The 22,088-nt window shown below is 41.3% G+C and overlaps 1 protein-coding gene across 12 annotated transcripts in view; it reads right to left on the bottom strand.

Annotated features, from left to right (window-relative positions):
• Positions 1 to 22,088, bottom strand: part of LOC129696231 (receptor-type tyrosine-protein phosphatase mu-like) — a 905,597-nt gene that overhangs the window by 311,213 nt on the left and 572,296 nt on the right. For all 12 annotated transcript variants that reach the window (XM_055633926.1, XM_055633914.1, XM_055633916.1 and 9 more), the window contains exons 10-11: positions 5,914 to 6,115; positions 896 to 998 (exon numbers count right to left, since the gene is read on the bottom strand). In XM_055633926.1, coding sequence (XP_055489901.1) covers positions 896 to 998; positions 5,914 to 6,115 — 305 coding nt within the window. The remainder of the gene's footprint in view (positions 1 to 895; positions 999 to 5,913; positions 6,116 to 22,088) is intronic.

The following is a 22,088-nucleotide window of genomic DNA, read 5'->3' as shown; positions in this document are numbered from 1 at the left end:
TATCTATCTAGTTGTAAAATAAGTAAACTAGCACATAATATACAGAGAAAGATGGCTGCACACACACTCATGTTTGGAATCAAAAACACTGACTGATTTACTGAGCATGTGCGAGAATGAGTACAGCTCATATGCATAAATTACATGGATATTGTCACAGACCCTGACCATTGTCTCTCTTTCTCCAGCAAGGTGTACACGTGTCGCCTAGCACTACTCGTTTTCTATTTTAAAGACAAATTTTGCATTAGGGACAGGGGGGAATTTCTAAAATGTGTCCAAGAAAGCTTTGTTAATCAATGTATAGAGGAGCCCTATCAGTGAACGCAACACTGGACCTCCTCTTAGGGAACAAGGTAGGGCAAGTGTCTGAAGGGTCAGTGGGAGAACATCTTGAGATCAGCGGCCATAATTCTATTAGTTTTTTGGTAGTTATGACGAAGGATAAACAAATCCACAAGTTCAAGGGCAGCACGGTGGCGCGGCAGTAGAGTAGCCTTACAGTGCCGGGCTCGATCCTGACTATGGGTGCTCTCTGTATGGAGTTTGTATGTTTTCTCCAGGTGCTCCGGTTTCCTCCCACACTCCAAAGATGTGTAGGTTTGTGGTCTAATTGGCTGGGTAAAAATGTAATTTGTCCCAGGTGCGTGTAGGGATGTATCAAGAGTGCAGGGTTTGCTGGTGGGTGAGGACTCAGTGGGCCAAAGGGCCTGTTTCAGCTCTGTATCTCTAAACTAAAAAAAACTAAAAACTAAGTTAAGGCCATAAATCAAAATCTCTTATCCCTCCGTTTCATTTTCAGTAGGAAAGATAAGATACAACACTGAGTTTTAATGGGAGCTTTCTTCATCGTTCTAATAACATGTAAAATCAAGGTATGTGGTTTATCTTCTACCTGACAGGTGCGCCTCTACTCTGGGCAGGCTTGAGTAGAACAGTCACTGTGCTGTCGGTCTGGTTCAATGGCGTATCATAATCATATGCCGGCATGGATGGTGCTGGAAAATGGGAGAGTAAAACAAGAATATTGTCAATGTTTTTCATTATGAAAGTTTCCCCCAGTCATCATTATTCTCGTTATTTCCACCAACAGGTGATAAAACCACAACAGATAAAATGCAAATCTACACTCAATAAATTTGCAATCATAACTACCCTGATGGTGACAGCAGACATATGCAAGCAATAGAAAGCAAATAAAGGAACAGAAAGTAACTGAGAAGGATAATGTGTAAACTAAAAGGTAGAATTTGGGCCCCTTTCATAGAAACATAGAAAATAGGTGCAGGAGTAGGCCATTCGGCCCTTTGAGCCTGCACCGCCATTCAATATGATCATGGCTGATCATCCAACTCAGTATCCTGTACCTGCCTTCTCTCCATACCCCCTGATCCCTTTAGCCACAAGGGCCACATCTAACTCCCTCTCAAATATAGCCAATGAACTGGCCTCAACTACCTTCTGTGGCAGAGAATTCCACAGATTCACCACTCTCTGTGTGAAAAATGTTTTCCTCATCTCGGTCCTAAACGATTTCCCCCTTATCCTTAAACTGTGACCCCTTGTTCTGGACTTCCCCAACATTGGGAATAATCTTCCTGCATCTAGCCTGTCCAACCCCTTAAGAATGTTGTAAGTTTCTATAAGATCCCCCCTCAATCTTCTAAATTCTAGCGAGTACAAGCCAAGTCTATCGTCATTCTTCACATGAAAGTCCAGACATCCCAGGAATCAGTCTGGTGAACCTTCTCTGTACTCCCTCTATGGCAAGAATGTCTTTCCTCAGATTAGGAGGTCAAAACTGTATGTAATACTCCAGGTGTGGTCTCACTAAGACCCTGTACAACTGCAGTAGAACCTCCCTGCTCCTATACTCAAATCCTTTTACTATGAATGCTAACATACCATTCGCTTTCTTCACTGCCTGCTGCACCTGCATGCCTACTTTTCATGACTGGTGTACCATGACACCCAGGTCTCGTTGCATCTCCCCTTTTCCTAATCGGCCACCATTCAGATAAGAGTCTACTTTCCTGTTTTTGCCACCAAAGTGGAAAACCTCACATTTATTCACATTATACTGCATCTGCATGCATTTGCCCACTCACCCAGCCTATCCAAGTCACCTTGCAGCCTCCTAGCATCCTCCTCACAGCTAACACTGCCCCCCAGCTTCGTGTCATCCGCAAACTTGGAAATGTTGCATTGAATTCCCTCGTCCAAATCATTAATATATATTGTAAATAGCTGGAGTCCCAGCACTGAGCCTTGCGGTACCCCACCAGTCGCTGCCTGCCATTGTGAAAAGGACCCGTTTACTCCTACTCTTTGCTTCCTGTCTGCCAGCCAGTTCTCTATCCACATCAATACTGAACCCCAATACCGTGTGCTTTAAGTTTGTATACTAATCTCTTACGTGGGACCTTGTCGAAAGCCTTCTGAAAGTCCAGATATAACACATCCACTGGTTCCCCCTTATCCACTCTACTAGTTACATCCTCGATAAATTCTATAAGATTCGTCAGACATGATTTACCTTTCATAAATCCATGCTGACTTTGTTCAATGATTTCACCACTTTCCAAATGTGCTGCTATCCCATCTTTAATAACTGATTCTAGCAGTTTCCCCACTACCGATGTTAGACTAACTGGTCTGTAATTCCCCGTTTTCTCTCTCCCTCCCTTTTTAAAAAGTGGGGTTACATTAGCTACCCTCCAATTCTCAGGAACTACTCCAGAATCAAGAGTTTTGAAAAATTATCACTAATGCATCCACTATTTCTGGGGCTACTTCCTTAAGTACTCTGGGAAGCTGGCTGCTGTGCTTTTCCTGGCTGCTGTGCTTTGATCTACATGTTATCGAAATCCTGTGAGCCTACAAAGTGAGTGCCTGCTCTCCCCTACTTAATCATTTAGTTTTAACTTTTGAGATCCAGTGTGGAAATAGGCCCTTCGGCCCACCGAGTCCATGCCAATCAGCAATCCCCGTACACAGGGGACAATTTACAATTTTTGCCAAAGCCAATTAACGTGTAAACCACACCTCTTTGCAGTGTGGGTGAAAACCAGAGCACCCGTGGGAAAACCCACGCAATCACGGGCAGAATGTACAGGCAGTACCCACAGTCAGGATTGAACCCAGGCCTCTGGCGCTGTAAGGCAGCAACACTACCACCGCACCACCGTGTTGTGACGAATAACGACAAATGTTGAGGCTATGCATGATAAATTTTAAAAGGCAAGTGGCTCAGTGTGTTAAAATCAAGTTGTAATAATTTGTCACACACAAACAAAAGTTATGAAGGGCATAGATTTGGGTAGAGCGATCGTTTCGCAGACCACTTTTACTCAACCCACGTTAACCAACCTGATCTCCCGGTTACTGGACATGTTAATTCTCCTTCCCATTCATAGAAACATAGAAATTAGGTGCAGGAGTAGGCCATTCGGCCCTTCGAGCCTGCACCGCCATTCAATATGATCATGGCTGATCATCCAACTCAGTATCCTGTACCTGCCTTCTCTCCATACCCCCTGATCCCCTTAGCCACAAGGGCCACATCTAACTCCCTCTTAAATATAGCCAATGAACTGGCCTCAACTACCCTCTGTGGCAGAGAATTCCAGAGATTCACCACTCCAGAGATTCACCATTCCTACACAGACCTTCCTGTCCTCGGTCTCCTCCATTGCCAGAGTGAGGCTAAATGCAAATTGGAAGAACAGCATCTCATATTTAGCTTGGGCAGTGGTTATCTCACTTCAGGAAGCCCCGGCATTCCCTCTCTCTCTATCCCTGCCCCATCCAAGTCGCACTAGCTTCACATTTTCACCCTATAAAGAGCTTAGTGGCCTGTTTCTTTTATCATCATTACTTTTTTGCATATCTTTCGTTCATTGTTCTTTATCTCTCCATCACCAACTATATCTCGTTTCCCTTATCCCTAACCTGTCTGAAGAAGGGTCTTGACCCGAAACATCACCCATTCCTTCTCTCCAGAGATGTTGCCTGTCCCACTGCAGCTGTTACTCCAGCTTGTTGTGTCTATCTTCATTAGCATTGCCTGGACTGGAGGGCTCAAGTTATGAGGAGAGGTCGGATAAATTGGGACTATTTTCCCTGGCCGTGAAGGAGACTGAGGGGTGACCCAATAGATGTCTATGCAATTATGAGGGGAATAGAAAGGTAGATAGTCCCAGTATTTCCCCCAGGGTAGGAGCATAGATTTAAGATGGGAAGAGATTGATTTATAGGGAAAAGGAGAGCATGTTTCTTGTACAGAGGGTGTTCGGTATATGGAATGAGCTGCCAGAGAATGTTGCATAGGTGGGAACAATTATAATGTTTGGACATACACGCAAGTAGAACAAGCTTACAGGGATATGGGCCAAATGTACTTAAATAGGATTAGTGTAGATAGACAGCTTGGGCAGCATGGACGAAATGGGTCAAAGTATATCATAAGGATCTACTAGGGAAAAGATGGGTGCAACAAAAGTTCACCAGATTGCTTTTGGGGTTGGTGAAGATACCTATGATGAGAGACTAATATTCATGAGAGTTGACTCATGGGAACACAAAATCCTTCAGGGATTTAAAAGGAGCAATGTAAGGATGTGGATTATCCTCTGCTTGGTGTCCAAAAATGGGATTACAGTCTCAAGTTAAATTTCAATCATTCAGGACTAAGATCAGATGACGTTACTTCACCAAATGAATGGGAAGTATTTTTTCAAATGGGCCGTGGAACTTATTAAGATCAAATCAGAGATTGAAAGATTTTGGGGTATTAAAAGAATCAAGAAATATGGATTTAGGTAAAAAGTATCTCCCATGAAATAATTGATCTGCTGAGGGACATGAGAGGGCAAATGGTCTCTTAGTTTAGTTTTATTGTCATGTACAGAGAAAAGCTTTTGTTTTGAGCTAACCAGTCAACAGAAAGACTGTACATGATTACAATCTGGCTATCCACAGTGTACAGATACACGATAAAGGGAAAAACGTTTAGTACAAGATAAAGTTCAGTAAAATCCGATTAATGATAGTCAAGAGTTCCCTACGAGGTAGATAGCAGCTCAGGATTGCTCTCTGGTTGTTGATAGGATGGTTCAGCTGCCTGATAACAGCAGGGAAGAAACTGATGCTGAATCTGGAGATGTGTGTTTGACACACTTCTGTACTTCTTCCGTGATGGGAGAGGGGAGAAGAGAGTGATTGCGGTGAGACTCGTTCCCCTCACTTTTACTCCTTATGTTATGTCCTTATCTTCTCAATGTGCTTATATTCTCATTCAGAATAAAACTGTATAGCCAGTTTATGCTGAATACCCTATTTATAGGTAAGCAAAGTGAAATTGTACATTAATCATCCACCCAAGCATCCTAGTGGTACTTCTAGTTGAGAATCAGATAAAACATAGTCAAAATATCAACACAACATGTTGGAGTAACTCAGCGGGTCAGGCAGCAACTCTGACTACATGAATAGGTAATGTTTTCAGTCGGGACACTTCTCAGACCAAAGAAGGGTTCAGACCCGAAACCTCACCTAGCCATGTTCTCCAGAGATGTTGCCTGATCCGTTGAGTTACTCCAGCATTTTGTGCCTTTGTTTGTAAACCAGCATCTGCAGTTCTTTGTGTCCAGATAAAATACAGGGCTGGTACTTGCTTTATGTCTTCCAACTAAATTTCTCTTGATGGAAATGAATGGAAAAAATGTTGGAAACATTCAGCACTTTAGGCTCTGTCCATGGATGGAAAAAACATTGTTAACGATTCGTGTTGATGCATCAGCAGTACTTTGCTCGATATATCTTCTGAAAGTCTGAAGGAATAATCTAATGTATTTTTCTTCACAAGCAATACTTGCTGATCAGTAGAAGTGTGTTATGAGAACATGCCCATACCTGATATCTTTGTTGTGAAGGTCTTGGTGATGGGGAGCCCACAGCCTTTGACTGTGCTGGCCCGCAGGGTAAATGAATAGGTTGTTCCTGGGTGCAAGCCAACAAACAAGTGGTGGGTCTCATTTCCCAACTTGAACTCTCGACCACTCTGATTCGATAAGTCGATCTCAGGCTCAAAGGAACTGATGGCTTTATAGGAGACCTGTTTGGAAAATTAGAAGAGAGAGAGAGAGTCATAGTCATACAGGGCAGAAACTTGCTCATGCCGATCAAGGTGCCCCATCTACACAAGTCTCTCCTTTTTTTTTTTTTTTTTTTTTTTATTTTATTAGAAGTTAATACAGCATAAAACAGTACAGTGGCGCCTAATTTTAGGTGCCAACTATGTAATACCGTAATCCATTCTATGTACAACCTCTAGTTTTATGTTATAAGAAAAAAGTAAGCAGATCAAGAAAAAGAAAGCAATAGAAAGGGGAAAAAGTGGAAAAATAGATGGCAGAGAGTAGAAAAACGTGAAGTGTGTATATAAAAAATAAAAAAAGGAAGAGAGAAAGAGGAGAGTAGCAATAGAAGAGAAGGTCCCTTAAAAGAGAATTTTTCAAATCTGTATTCGGAGATGTAGATCTATCCGCGTCATGAACTGAAATCGGCAATCCTTACGGCACCGCTGCATCACATGATTCCAAAAAGTCGATGAAAGGAGACCAACTCTTTAAGAATTGGTCATATTTATCTATTAGTCGGAGTCTCATTTCTTCAAGGCGTGCTATGTCCATCATATTCCTAATCCACATTTTAACAGTTGGTGTGGTTGTACTTTTCCAAAATTTAAGTATCAATTTCTTTCCAATTATTAACCCATAATTAAAAAAAACATTTTGATCTTTATTTAAATTGGTATCTTCTCCTATTATTCCAAATATAATCCATTCCGTTTTGGGTTCTATTCTTGACTTGAAAATCTTTGTAAATATATCAAATATATCACTCCAAAATTTATTCAACTTTGTACATCCAACAAATGAGTGTGTTATATTAGCGTTTTGAAACAAACATTTATCGCATCTGGGAGAGACGTTTGGATAAAATTTGTTCAACCTCGTTTTTGAATAATATAGTCTATGTAATAATTTGAATTGAATTAAATTGTGTCTTTGCATTAATAGAACAGTTTGTGTGTTCATCAAATATTTTTCCCATCTATCCTTCGAGATCTTTGTCATTAGCTCTTGTTCCCAATCTTCCCTTAATGCTTCTGTTGAGGGTGATTCTCTATTTAATATATTATTATAAAAGTATGATATTAATTTTTGTGAATCAGCCTTAATATTCATTGCTTCTTCTAAAGGATCTAAAAATATAGTTTGAAATCTATGTGTATGTTTCTTCATAAAGTCACATACCTGTATATATTTAAAATATTGATTATCCTTCAATTTAAATTTTAATTTTAATTGTTGAAATGATAACAGTTTGCCCACTTCATACATGTCCCCTACTTTCCTAATCCCCAGTCTATCCCATTGCTGATATGTGTTGTCGATGAGAGAAGGTTTGAATGCGGGGTTGTTCAGTAGTGGGGTTAGTACTGATAAATTATTTAATTTCAAGGATGCTTTTATTTGTTTCCAAATTCTTATTATATTGTGAATAATTGGGTTCTTTTTATATATTATACTATTCAATTTTATCGGTGAGAGCAGGATCGTTCCTATATCGTGCGGATAGCACTCCTCTTTCTCCATTCTTATCCACTCCAACTGCTGAGTGGAACTATCTAGCCAGTATATTATGTTCTTAATATGCACTGCCCAGTAGTAATATATAAAGTTAGGTAATGATAAACCCCCAACTTCTTTAGATTTGCACAAATGCTTTCGTTGAATTCTATGTGTTCTGTAGTCCCATATAAATTAATGATAGTGGAATCTAATCTTCTGAAAAAATATTTTGGAATGTATATTGGAATTGCTTGAAACAAATATATTAATTGTGGTAGGAAAGTCATTTTTATAGCGTTAATTCTGCCTATCAATGAGAGTGGAAGCGTTTTCCAAAATTTAATCGTATCATTCAGTTTATTTAATAGTGGTATAAAATTGGCACTAAATAATGATTTGTGTCTTCTCGTAATTTGAATACCCAGGTACTTAAATTTTTCTGTTGCAATTTTGAAGGGGAATTTTAGTAAGTGTCTCGAATCCTGTGGTTTTAAAGACATAATTTCGCTTTTATTCCAATTTATTCTGTATCCTGAAAAAGAGCCGAATTCCTCAATTAGTGTTAATAAGGTGGGTATACTCGTTTGTGTATTAGTAATATATAAAAGGATATCATCCGCGTATAATGAAATTTTATTCTTTGAGTCCTTGCTGTTATATCCGTGAATATTCGGGTGATTTCTAATCCTTTCGGCCAACGGTTCTATCATAAGGGCAAATAGCAATGGTGATAAGGCACACCCTTGCCTATTACCCCTTGATAGGTAAAATTTTGGAGATAGTGTATTGTTAGTTAATATTCTTGCCGTAGGTCTGTCATAAAGTAGTTTAATCCATCTGATAAAATTCTCTCCCATATTAAATTTTTGGAGTACCTTGTATAAATACTGCCATTCTACTTGATCAAATGCCTTCTCTGCATCCAACGTGGCCACTGAGATATCTTCATTGTCCTTCTTATGAGAGTACATTATATTAAAAAGCCTTCTCAAATTATTAAATGATTGTCTTTTGGGTATAAATCCCGTTTGATCCGTATTTATTAAATTGTTAATATAATTATTTAGCCTTCTAGCTAGAATCTTTGCTAAAATTTTCTGATCCGTATTTAGAAGTGATATAGCTCTATAAGAACCAGGGTCTTCTAAATCTTTATCTTTTTTTGGTATAAGCGTTATTGTTGCTTCTGCTAGGGTTTCTGGTAGTTTATTTTCAGTATAAGCCTGCGTGTATAAATTAAATAATCTTGGTACAATAGACTCCTGAAATCTTTTATAAAATTCATTACTAAAGCCATCTGGTCCTGGGGTCTTCCCATTTTTCAATGAGTTTATTATTTGTTTTATTTCTTCACTAGTAATCCGTGCTCCTAATTGCTCTTGTTCTAAACTACCCAATTTTGGGAGCTTGCAATTATCTAAAAAATTTGTAATTTTACTTACATCTGTCTTTATTTTGGATGTGTATAAATTATGATAAAATTGGGCAAACCTCTTATTAATATCGTTAGGCAATGTTAGCAACTCACCATTGTCCGATTTAATTTTTTGTAATAGTTTTTTCCTTTTCTCGATGATTCAGTTGCCTCGCAAGCAGTTTATGTGGCTTATCCCCAAATTCGAAGTGCGCTTGTTTTGTAATTTGGAATACTCTTATTACTCTAGCCGATAATATTCTATTGACTTTATATTTCAGTAAAGTTATCTTATTATGTTTATTTATGGTTGGGTCAGTTGCATTGTCCAGTTCTAGTAATTTTATCTTCTGTTCTATCCGCTGAAGTTCTCTTTTATTTTCCTTATTTTGAAAACTTTGGTAAGAGATTATGACACCGCGAATATATGCCTTGAAGGTTTCCCATAATAGCGGTGCAGAAATACCCGGTGTGTCATTTGTTTCGAAAAAAAGTTTTGTTTGTTCTTTTATATACTCATAACCCTGCGGGTTATTTAATATGTGTACATTGAACCTCCAAAAAGACTTTATACTCGGCATTCCCTCAATTTTAAGTATAAAAGTCAATGGTGAGTGATCAGAAATAATACTATTATGATATGATGGTTCATTCGTATACGGGATCAATTTTGTGTCCAGTAAGAAATAGTCAATTCGCGAATAAGTTTTGTGAACTGATGAATAAAACAAGTCTCTCCTGCCCACACTTGGCACATATCCCTCTAAACCTTTCCTATATATGTACCCTTACAAATGTCTTTTAAACATTGCCGTCATTTCTGCTTCAACTACCTCCTGCAGCAACTCATTCCATATACTCACCTCGCTCTGTGTGAAAAGGTTACCCCTCAGATTCCTATTAAATCTTTCCCCTCACTCCTTAAACCTCTGTCCTCTGGTACTTGATTTTCCCTACTTTGGGTAAAAGGCTCTGTGCATTGAACCTATCTATCCCCCTCATGATCTTATACACCTCTATAATATCACCTCAACTTACTATGCTCCAAGGAATAAAGTCCTAGCCTGTTCAACCTTTCCTTATAGCTCAGGCCCTCAAGTCTTAGCAACGTCCTCGTAAATCTTCTCTGCACTCTTTTCAGCTTAACAACATCTTTCCGACTGCAAGGTGGCCCAAACTGAACACGGTACTCCAACTGGGGCCTCACCAGAGCCTGTACGGCAGTAAAATAACATCTCAAAGAGAGAAATTATAAAATAGCCGTGGAGAGAAGAAATTGCATCATTGTCCAGTGAACCATCTTGATGTAAACTTTGTCAGGATTCTGGTATTGCATTTTTACAATGTAGAAACAGAATGTAAGGCAAGGCAATATCCCTCATAAATAATCACTGGTACATATGCATTTTGGTAGCAGAATAGTTCAAAGTTCTTCCTTAAAACCTCACAATTATTCAACCTGGTAGCATTAAATTCCAAGTGCACTATGGCTTTTTAAGAATTCTTCTTTCTGTCTCAGGATATATGTGATATGACCACCAGCAGAGGTCATTTTATACATCAGGATGGTTAAATGGCTGACTTAAGATTGATGTACTTCCAGATAATGAGCAAACCATTGGAATTTGATCTTTTTGAACAGTATACATCTACTGAGGAAATTAGATGTATCTAAAGTAACAAAGACAGGTAATGCACGTTCAAACTGCCATAGTCTTCCAAGGCAGGTTCATCTTAAAATCACTTTCCTTGCAAAGGTCTGTTCAATCTCACTTCAAAGAATATTGGCAGGTTCAATCTTTGCCCTTTTATTTCTTTCTGAATGTAGGTGAAAATGACCTTCTAGCCTCTGTTCTTGCAAGTATGTAACAGAATATGCAAAAAGCTTAAGAGCCTGTCCCACTTGGCGATTTTTTTCGGTGACTGCCGACATCATATCAGTGTCGCCAAAAGATTTTGAACATTTTTTCAAAATCCAGTGGGGACAAAAAAAATGATGCGACACTTGAAAATACAACGCGCGTCAATACATCATCACGCTGCATCGCGCTGCATCACGCCGCAAATTTTTGGTGACCTGATCTCATCAGCCAATGATGCCGGCAGCCTTCAAAAAAATTACCAAGTGGGACAGGCACTACAGCATTAGAGCAACATGTTTCACATTTAGTCAGATTGTCTTTTCACATATACTGAAGAATAATTTTTATTTGATTGAACATTAAAATGGGTGGAGATAAATAAATGGTGGTGGTTCAACATCATCCATTATATACCATTGCCAATCTGATGCTATAATTTTCAATGAAGAATCATGTGCAAGACCGCATCACATCACAGTACAGTGTACAACCCTAGTAAAATACATATGTAGGTGTAGCTGTATAATAGAACATAGAATTCTACAGAACAGGAACAGGCCCGTCAGTCCACAATGTTTGTGCTGAACATGATGCCAAGTTATATTAATCTCAACTGTCTGTACATTATCAGTACCCCTCTATTCTTTGCACTGCCATGTGCCTATCAAAAAGCTTCTTAAACACCACTATCGTATCTGCATCCACCACCACCACCCTGGCAATGCGTTCCAAGCCATCGCCAACCTGTAAAAAAATCTTGCACCACACATCTCCATTAAACATTTTCCCCCTCACATTATAGCTATGCCCTCTATGATCTCTCCACCGTGACCATTATTTAGCTCCAGCCTATTTGTCACCCAGATCCTGATCTGAGATCCCTTTGCCTCTCTCCGCCCATTCTAGACTTCATCCTAATCTTTTTTTAAAGGCAGAGATAGATAGATAGATTGTTGATTAGTAAGGGTGTCAGAGGTTATGGGGAGAAGGCAGAAAAATTGGGTTAGGAGGGAGAGATAGATCAGCCATGATTGAATGGCGGAGTAGACTTGATGAGTCAATTGGCCTAATTCTACTCCTATTCCTTATGACATTATTACCCCATGTGGTAACACACATAGCTATTCTCTTACACTTTGCGTTGCAAAGTCTGAACGATCTCCAGCCTGTTCATGGATGGGAAGTCCATACAAATCCAGTAGGTTTACAATTAAATTCTGAGAGAAACGTGGTGGAGCTACTTCTCCACACCTATGCGCTCATTGCAGAGAGTGCTGATAGCTCACACATCTGAAATGTTTGATAGGCATACCCGTGGAAAGGCAACAAATTAAAATTAAATTGAATCCCCCAAGCAAATAACTGGAAAATTAGGGGCATTAATATGTGGCAACATTACGTATTACAACACTTACTTGACCAATATGTTCAGATATAGCAAAGCAGACAGATGGTCACTTGTTAGTTTGCAAGTTTTCCCTGTAACTATGTAGACTTCTTGAGTGCTCCTGTTTCTTCCCATGTCGCAGATATGTAGGTTGTTAGGTTAATTGACCGTTGTAAATTGGCTCGAGTGTGTAAATTGGTGAAAGGATATGGAAGGAGTTCAAATCATAGTCCTAGAGCTAGGCGGCAAAATAACAGGCCCTTTCCCTCAACATATCCCTGCCAACCAAATTGTCTACCTGAGCCACGCCAAACTATGTTAATCCATATATCTGTCCAAATGTCTTTTAAAAGTTGTAACTGTATCCACTTCTGCAGCTTCCCATGGCAGCTCGCTCCACATCCAGATTATTTTCTGGGAAAATTAATTTCCCCAAGGTCTCTCTTAAATCTCTCCCTTCGCATTTTAAGGCTATGCCCTTTGGTGTCAGGTTCCTCTACCCTTGGAAAAAAGATTGTAAGCATTCACTTTATCCATTCCCCTCATAATTTTGTATTCTTAAATGTCACTGCTCAATCTCCTACGCTACACAAAAATCCCAGCCTATACAGTTGATGGGAATGTGGAGTGAATAAAAATGGGATTAGCGTAACTGGACCTTATCTTGCACTAAACGATATTCTCTTTATCCTGTATCTGTACACTGTGGACAGCTTGATTATAATCATGTATAGTCTTTTCCCTGACCAGAGAGCACGCAACAGAAAAGTTTTCCGCTTTACCTCGGTACATGTGACAACAAACTAAACCAAACAGTGTGGACTCAGTGGACTGATGGGCATGTTTCTGTGCTATATGACTATGATAATTATCACTGTGCCCACTTGAACGACTTGCACCTTAGATCACACACACAAGAAGAGAGCTGGTTATCACTGACCTCTCAACCGAAGACAAGCAAAGCAAACCAACTGCTCAACAGGGCAAATTTCAGGTTGACTTAAACTATGTTAGATTTAAACTGATTTTCTAGGTTTTTTAATATGTTTTTAATGTTTCATTATTTAAGAAAAATATATGTCGTAATGCGATGATTAATTTTTTGAAAATCAGTCATTCAAGAGAGACAGGAGTCATCAATGTTTAATTGTCATATGTACCGACAATGGAACAATGACATTTCTACTTGGAGCAGCGTAACAGGCCGGTAAACACAATTCTCATAGATAAAATATAAAAAATCAAAAACATTAAATTACTAACTCCAATGTTAGTGCAAAAAAGCCTGGGGTCTTTAGTGCAACCAAAGACAGCCATAGGTCGTAGTTTGGTTAGTTGTGTAGTGTTGAAGAATTTTTAGTTTTGTTTAATTTAGAGATACAGCGCGGAAACAGGCCCGTCGGCCCACTGGGTCTGCACCAACCAATGATCCCCGCACATTAACACACACTGGGGACAATTTACACTTATATCAAGCCAATTAACCTACAAACCTGTATGTCTTTGGAATGTGGGAGGATCTTTTGGGCACTTTCCTGTGAATGCAAGTCTGCGCCATGAAGCCACAACTCACTTTGCAGCTGCCCATCCCATTCAGAGAGTCCACAGGGACTGTTGCTGTAGGAGATGAAAGAGTCTGATTGTGGTGCAAGGTACATGGTCTGTCTGATCAGATAACAATGTGGGATTTGTCAATGTGGGACTGCTCACTCCGGTGCTCCTGAATTCTACCTTCCAACGGCAGGTCGGTGGACCGCAGCCTGGAAAGGGGAGCCCGCCGAGCCACCACTGCTTGTCCCCCGAAAATAAGAAGGTGGGACGATGGAGCTGGTGACGATGACAGGTGCAACGGGAGAGGAGCAAGGCCACAGGAGGGGAGAGGAGGGAACCAAAGTGTGACACACAGCGCCCTCGAGGTTGGCTGCGGGAGGGGCACCCCGTGGAATAAAAGGTGGATGGCCGGTTGCTGGTTGACCAAGGAAGGCGACGGCTGGAGGCCCGCAGCAGCCTGGGCCTTGCCTGAATCGGGCACTGCTCATAGCAACTGGAGCGGAGTCTGGACTTGGAAAATGGCACCTAAACACGTCACCTAATGCATGCTGGTTCAGTAAACTATTTCTGTGCAATTGCTAATTGGAGATGGTATGGCAGTATTCTACTGGACTGTTGGTTAGAAAATAATTTCACTGCCTGTTTATACTTTGCACATGTGACAATCAAGCATTACAAATAACTTGCGTTATAACAGACCATGGAAGGGAGGGGAATGGTGTTTGTTATTGGCGATTGTCCGTTAAAAAACAAGTAATGGATTCGCTCCAACCACCATGTGATCACTCCATGAAACAACAAGTTGTTTTCAAATACACAGTTCTTTTTAACAACTAAAAAAATATTTTTTTTACTGTGAGCTAATAATGCTCAAGGCTGTTTCTAACATTGCTCAATGGCGTATCAATGCAAAGTGTCCATGGAAACAATTGTTTGTCAATGTCAATAATCTCCCGCAGTGTAACTCATAGCCTATGTTCTTAAAGTGAGAGCTATGTCTGATAACTGTGGGGACATTCATTCCACTATAACCAAAATCCATTATAAAGAGCCCTGTAATAATGAGGGTAGATTGTACTGAGTTAGTCACAAATTATTGCTATTTCTCTATACATGGTACATTTATATATTCTGAATGGTGTGTTCCTCTGCCTTCCTCTCTACATGTGACCCTAGAAACACATGTCAAATGCCCCATGCATAATTAAGTATAATTATACGCAATATTCTTATTTAAAGTTTAAATACATCTTATTCTAATAATCAAGCTGTACTTTGGAAACAATGAACCAGAATCTTACAGAATTGGTCATCCAGCAGTAATCCCCATTCATTAGATTTGTCCTTTCACCTCCCAGCTGTGAAATGTTTAGACCTGTAAATTGCTGGAAGTGCAAGTGGCATAGAAAGGGCAACGGGGCATCCTGCAGGGGTAATAATTGACCGGGCCTTCAATTTACTTTACCAATGAGATCAAAGGACTACAAAAACAAACAGGAGAAAGACATAGAATGAAATAGAGCCTAGAAATAAGGAACTGCAGGTATTGGTTCACAAGAAAAAGAAACACAAAGTGCTGGAATAACTCAGCGGGTCAGGCAGCATCTCTGGAGAGAAGGAAGAGGTGGCGTTTCAGGTTAGATCTCTTCTTCAGAAGGGAAAGAAAAGCTGAATTAATAAAAAATAATAAAAAAGAAGCAGAGGGAATAAAGAACAACTGACTTCCAATAACAGTCATTAGTTAGTTAATTAGTTTAGTTTATGTCTTTGCTTTTGTTGCGTGCTAACCAGTCAGTGGAAAGACAATACATGATTACAATCGAGCCATTCACAGTGTCCAAATACATGATAAAAGGAATAATATGAATAACGTTAAAGCTACTCAAGTCCGATCATAGATTGTGCGAGGGTCTCCAATGAGATAGATTGCTCAAGATTGCTCTCCAGTTGTGGTAGGATGGTTCAGTTGCCTGATAACCGCTGAGAATAAACTGTCCCTGAATCTGGAGGTGTGCGTTTTCACGCTTCTATACCATTTGCCCGATGTGAGAGGGAGTGGCCAGAGAACAACTTGGTTATGCATTGTGAGACTCCATGGTTTTAGATGTGTTTTTGCCGAAGTTATCTGATGTTGACGGGATGACAAGTTTCTTGCCTAAAATGGTTTCTAGGCTGATCAGTAAAAAATCCTGTTTCATTGGTCATTTATATGCATTTTGTGTAGATTTGGAGGTGAGCTCTTTATCTCAAGAGACTGATGGCAGAGTGACATAAATCGCCCATCAATTTGTGGTGACACCAAACTCCCAAGATAGACAAAAATGCTGGAGAAACTCAGCAGGTGGGACAGCATCTATGGAGTGAAGGAAATAGGCAATATACCCTTCTTCATACTGATGTGAGGGTGGGGGTGGCAGGAAGAAGAAAGGAAGAGGCGGAGACAGTGGGCTGAGGGAGATCTGAGAAGGGGAGGAGAAAGCAGGTACTACTTGAAATTAGATAAGTCAATGTTCATACCGCTGGGGTGCAAACTGCCCAAGCAAAATATGAGGTGCTGCTCCTCCAATTTACGGTGGTCCTCACTCTGGCCATGGAGGAGGCCCAGGATAGAAAGGTCAGAGTTCGGAATGGGAGGGGCAGTTGAAGTGCTGAGCCACCGGGAGATCAGGTTGGTTATTGTGAAGTGTGCGGAGGTGTTGGGCGAAGCGATCGCCAAGCCTACGCTTGGTCTTATCGAGCAGCTGACATCTAAAGCAGTGGATGCAATAGATGAGGTTGGATGAGGTGCAGGTGAACCTCTGCCGCACCTGGAAAGATTGCTTGGGTCCTTGAATGGAGTCAAGGGGGGAGGTAAAGCGACAAGTGTAGCATTTTCTGCAGTTGCAAGGGAAAGTGCCAGGAGAGGGGGTGGTTTGGGTGGGAAGGGTCGAATTGAGGAGGGGGTTACGGAGAGAGCAGTCTCTGCGGAAAGCAGACAGGAGAGGAGATGGGAAGATGTGGCCAGTGGTGGGATCCCGTTGGAGGTGATAGACTACTGACCGACATCCACTGCATGAGGGGCTGAGTGGCCTATTCCTAATCCCTATTCACACATTCGTGTCTTTGCAATTTTCCTCATTATTTAGACCTTTCGGCTCTCTACCATGAGAAATAGTCTGACACTGCTGTCAGGAAGATTAAATCTACAAAATAGTTGGAATTAATTATCTTGGGAAGGTCTTAACAGGGCTGCACATATCACTTTTATGTTGCAGTTCTTTCCAGAGTCTTCACTTTATTTAATGGTGCTGTCACTGAAAGACCAATATGTACCCTACAAATCTATAATAAATCGCTACTTTTGTCACCACTTAATTTACATTAAGAGGAGCACAGTAAGATTCATGTCGTCAAGTCTCTTCTGTTATTTAATTAGATCATTGGTGATCAGAATCTTAACTCTATCTAATTTGATTTCATTTCACATAATGCCTTTACTGAAAGAAATCTGTCAATTTTTACTTTGGGATGTTGCCCAAGAATCAGTAGCCTGTTAGAGTGCAGTCTTCAATATCCTAGACTCCCTCGCTGACGAAATAATATCTCTGTGCCTCACTAATCAAAATACTCAGAAATGACTCGCATCTTTTGACAATGAATTAATTACTCTATGCAAGAGTGACTTATGTTGTATGGACAAACAAGCGGGAACTGTCCCATTGTCTCGGTATAGTTACAGCATTGGCAACTACACCTTGGTCCTGAGCTACTTATTATCTACTCATTGAAGACTCTCGGACTTTATTGGAGTTAATCTTGCATTAAACATTATTCCATTGATGCAAAAAAAGTTAATTCCAGTTTTATTTAATTACTTTAATTTAAATTCCCCATCTCTTTCAGGGATTTTTAGGGAGTATGGGGGGAAGGCAGGGGAAAGAGGTGAGGATGGAGAGATAGATCAGCCAAGATTGAATGGCGGAATAGACTTGATGGGACGAATGGCCTAATTCTGCTCCTATCACATGATAAACCCACTGCCTCTTTATCAGAAAACAGGCCTTGGATAACTGATCCAATAATTTAACTAATCTCCCTCCTCTTTCCATGCAGCTAAGGCAGGCAGCAATAAATATTACATATATTAAACATATCCAAACCAATAAATGTTATTCTGTCATTCTGTTATAAATGTTAAATGTTATAAATATACTGCAGAGCAGGACCAATATAATATATGTGCCAACGAAGGGAGGGAAAATATTCTGTTTATATAAATGTTGTTCAGCTGCAAAGGGTGCGGAGATGATTTACGAGGATGTTGCCAGCACTCAAGGGCCTGAGCTATTCGGAGAGGTTTATCAGGCTGGAGCTCTGTTCCTTCGAGCGCTGGAGGATGAGGGGTGATCTTATAGAGGTGTACAAAATCATAAGAGAAATAAATCGAGTAGACGCACAGTCTGTTGCCTAGAGTATTGCAATCGAGAACTGGAGGACATAGGTTTAAGGTGAGGGGGGGAAAGATTTATTAGGAACCCAAGGGGTAACTTTGTCACACAAAGGCTGGTGGGAGTATGGAACGAGCTGCCAGAATAGGTGGTTGAGACAGATACTATTGCAACGTTGAAGAAACAATTAGACAGGTACATGGATGGGACAGGTTTAAAGGGATAAGGGCCAAATGCAGGCAGGTGGGACAAGTGCAGATGGGATATATTGGTCGGTGCGGGCAAGTTAGGCCAGAGGGCCTGTTTCCATGCTGTATGACTCAATGGCTCTATAAATAAATGTATAAATTTACATTTGTAGCTCTAATTAAACTCTCTGAGTCTTAGTGTGCTGGAACAACTTGGCATTTACTACATGGAATTGGGCAATCAGGACATCAATTCTGTTCTGAACACGTTTATCATTTAGTTTAGCTTAGCACGGAAACAGGTCTCCCGGCCCACCGAGTCCGCGCTGCCCAGTGATCCCAGCAGACTAACACTATCCTACACACACTAGGGAAAATTTACAAACATTAGCTACAATTTTAGCTACAAAACCGGAGAAAACGGGGAGAACGTACAAGCTCCGTGCAGACAGCACCTGTAGTCAGGATCGAACGCGGGTGTCTGGTGCTGTAAAGGGCCTGTCTCACGAGCATGCGGCAAGCGCGACCTAACGCGGTCGCTTGAGCCATACGACCTCGCGGGGCCGGTCCCACTTCGATCGCCGGAGCCGTATGGAGTTGTGCGGAGCTGGTCCCACGGGGCTCCGGAAAACTGAGTGTTCAAAAATTCCGCGCGGCAACGGCCTGCCGGCCCGCAGCTGCATTGAGGCCATACGCACCGCCTCGACTGGCATACGCAGCATCTTCACGCTGTACGCACCGCCTTGACGCCGTACGTCACGCGCGAACTTCCCGCGGACTTCACTCGAACTTCACATCACTCACTCGACCTCCGCGCGGCACCCGCTTCTGGTTTGGTCGCGCTCGCCGCATGCAGTCACATGCTGGTGGGACCGGCCCTGTACGGGGATCACTCAACCTCCGCGCGACCCCCGCGCGGACCCCACCTCCGGTTTGGTCTCGCTTGCCGCATGCAGTCGCATGCTCGTGGGACAGGCCCTTAAGGCAGCAACTCAACCACTGCGTCACCATGCCACATAAGTTATATCAATTATTTGAAGAATAATGTGCTTAGACAGTAAAGACTGCTGACATGATTGTTTTGGAGAAGTTACTGAGCTGAACAGATCAGTACATCTGTTGTCTAGTTTTACTGATGTACCATAAGGGCAGGATGATGAGAGGACATCCAGTGGGACTTCATTGTTTCTGACTGCTCTCTGATGGATTAATCTGTCAACATAACCCAGTTTTAGTGAATCTGCTCATTTATATTGCTGAAGCAATGCAGGGAAAGGTCCACGCACGGTAACAACAAATGCGACTGGAGGAAAAGGGCAGCAATTGAAATCCCTAGTCAGCTTAAATATAGTGACAATAGTTGTTTACTTTAGGTTCTGATATTAACATACAAATATATCCCTTCCTAAAACAGAATGCATTTCTGCTGATAGGCCTACATTTATCTATCCTCTTTCATAGCATCACAAAGCATTTTATAGCAAATGCAATACATTTCTTGAAATGCAGTCTATGTTCTAATCATATTATTTGGTCTAAAAAATAAAATGCAAAGGCTTATTGATACTCGACGAGCTGCCACTAAACAGCCATGTATTAATGACCAAATCATCTGATTTTCTCAGTAGTCTTTGATGGGATGGCAATGATAAAAGTAAGAATGTTGAATCAAGGAACTGAAGATAGACACAAAATGCTGGAGTAAATCAGCGGGACAGGCAGCATCTCTCGAGAGAAGGAATGGGTGACGTTTCAGGTTGAGACCCTTCTTCAGACTGATTCCTTCTCTCCAGCGATACTGCCTGCCCCGCTGAGTTACTCCAGCATTTTGTGTCCATCTTCAATTTAAACCAGCATTTGCAGTTCTTTCCTACACATTTGCAGTTCTTTCCTGTCTACTCCACTATGAACTGAAGATGCTGGTTTACAAAACCACCAGCGGTCTGAAAAAGAGTCCTGATCCAAAATATAACTTACCCATATTCTCCAAGGATGCTGCCTGACTTACTGAGTTACTCCAGCACTTTGTGCCTTGAGCAATAAAAGTCAGCAATACTCACTTTCCATATGTAGCTAAATGGAAATACAAAAGCATCTAAATATATTTTGTGACATAAAGTAATGTTAGGTATGAGATGCAGCAACTAGCCACATGACTTTATCCTCCAATAGCATGCTGTATATACAAGAGCGGACCTCACTATCAAAACATGGAGGGGATGGGGGACACAATTTTTTACCGGCCACTCGCGCATGCGCACTCACACACGCGCGCGAGGCTTCGGAGGCTCAATCCAGCACTAAATGCAGCTCAACTGCGCCTGTCTCACCGGGTTAACTACAGCCCGGCCTGGACTGACGGGATACCAGCTCTGCTTCTCCGCACTGGCCATATTTCCCACAAGCCCAGGCAGGTTAACCTGGCGGGGATGTCCCCCACCTCTCAAAACATGGGGGGGACGTGTCCCCTCTGGCCCCCCCCGGGTTTTCCGCCCCTGTGTATATATATGCTCTTCAATCGTTTTGCTATTTTTTTTGGTAAAATGGGAAGCTGAAAGGTAGATAGACACAAAGTGCTGAACCAACTGAGCGAGTCAGGAAGCATCTCTAGAGAAAAAGGTGACGTTTCGGGTCAGGACCCTTCTTCAGACTGAAAGTAAGGTTGAAGAAGGGTCCTGACCCTCTATACGTGGTGCTTCCTTTTTCCCCAGAGATGTGGCCTGGCACACTGAGTTTCTCCAGCATCTGCAGTTCTTTGTTTCAACATGTGAAAGGTAGCAGATAATTTGTACATCAATAAAATATCTGCTGGAAATCTGAAACAAAAGCAGAAAATTCTGGAAAACCTCAGCAGGTTCGGCTGCATCTGTGGAGAGATAAAGAGGTCATGTTTCAAGTCAAAGTCCTTTAAATAGGACACTGACTTTAGGTCGTGTTTTACTCCCGTTGACTACAGCTTTTGACCATCCCCCAAAGTGAGGCATAATCTGAGTAAAGACTCCTTGGAAACATTATCTTCCACATCACAAGATTAGAAATAATTCAGCCAGACCTGAACACGTTTCTCGGCATCTGTATACAATGGTGTCTTGCACTTCTTGTGCATCCTGTGCGTAGTGGTAGAAAGATTGGTGGAAACAGGGACGTGACGTGAACGCTCTTTCCTTGACCCCCAGAAACATTGTAACCACACGTAATGGTGAGTGGAAAATGAAGCCCGTTAAAGGAACTGATCTAGGCCAGCAGAAGATATGTCCAACTAATGACAAGCATGTCCTTCAAGGCCTGACATGGCATTGGAGAAGAACTATTCAACCATGCTCGTTGTTCAAGGAGATCAAGAAATGACTCTGCATCACAGCTCCACAGCCACAGAAGGCCGTAGAGGCTTAGTCAATGTATATTTTTAAGGTGGAGGTTGACAGATTCTTGATTAGAGGTGTCAGAGGTTATGGAGAGAAGACAGGAGAATGGGGTTGAGAGGGAAAGATAGATCAGCCATGATTGACTGGTGGGGTAGACTTGATAGGCTGAATGACCTAATTCTGGTCCTATAATTTATGAACTTATGAAGCTCAAAGTGCACACCAACATTTGCATCAACCGAATTCTACGGCCAATA

This window comes from Leucoraja erinacea, chromosome 4, assembly GCF_028641065.1.
Source record: "Leucoraja erinacea ecotype New England chromosome 4, Leri_hhj_1, whole genome shotgun sequence".
In the NCBI taxonomy this organism is placed as follows: domain Eukaryota; kingdom Metazoa; phylum Chordata; class Chondrichthyes; order Rajiformes; family Rajidae; genus Leucoraja; species Leucoraja erinaceus.
Note: the sequence above shows the minus strand (reverse complement) of the source record. Positions and strands in the feature narration are given on the sequence as shown.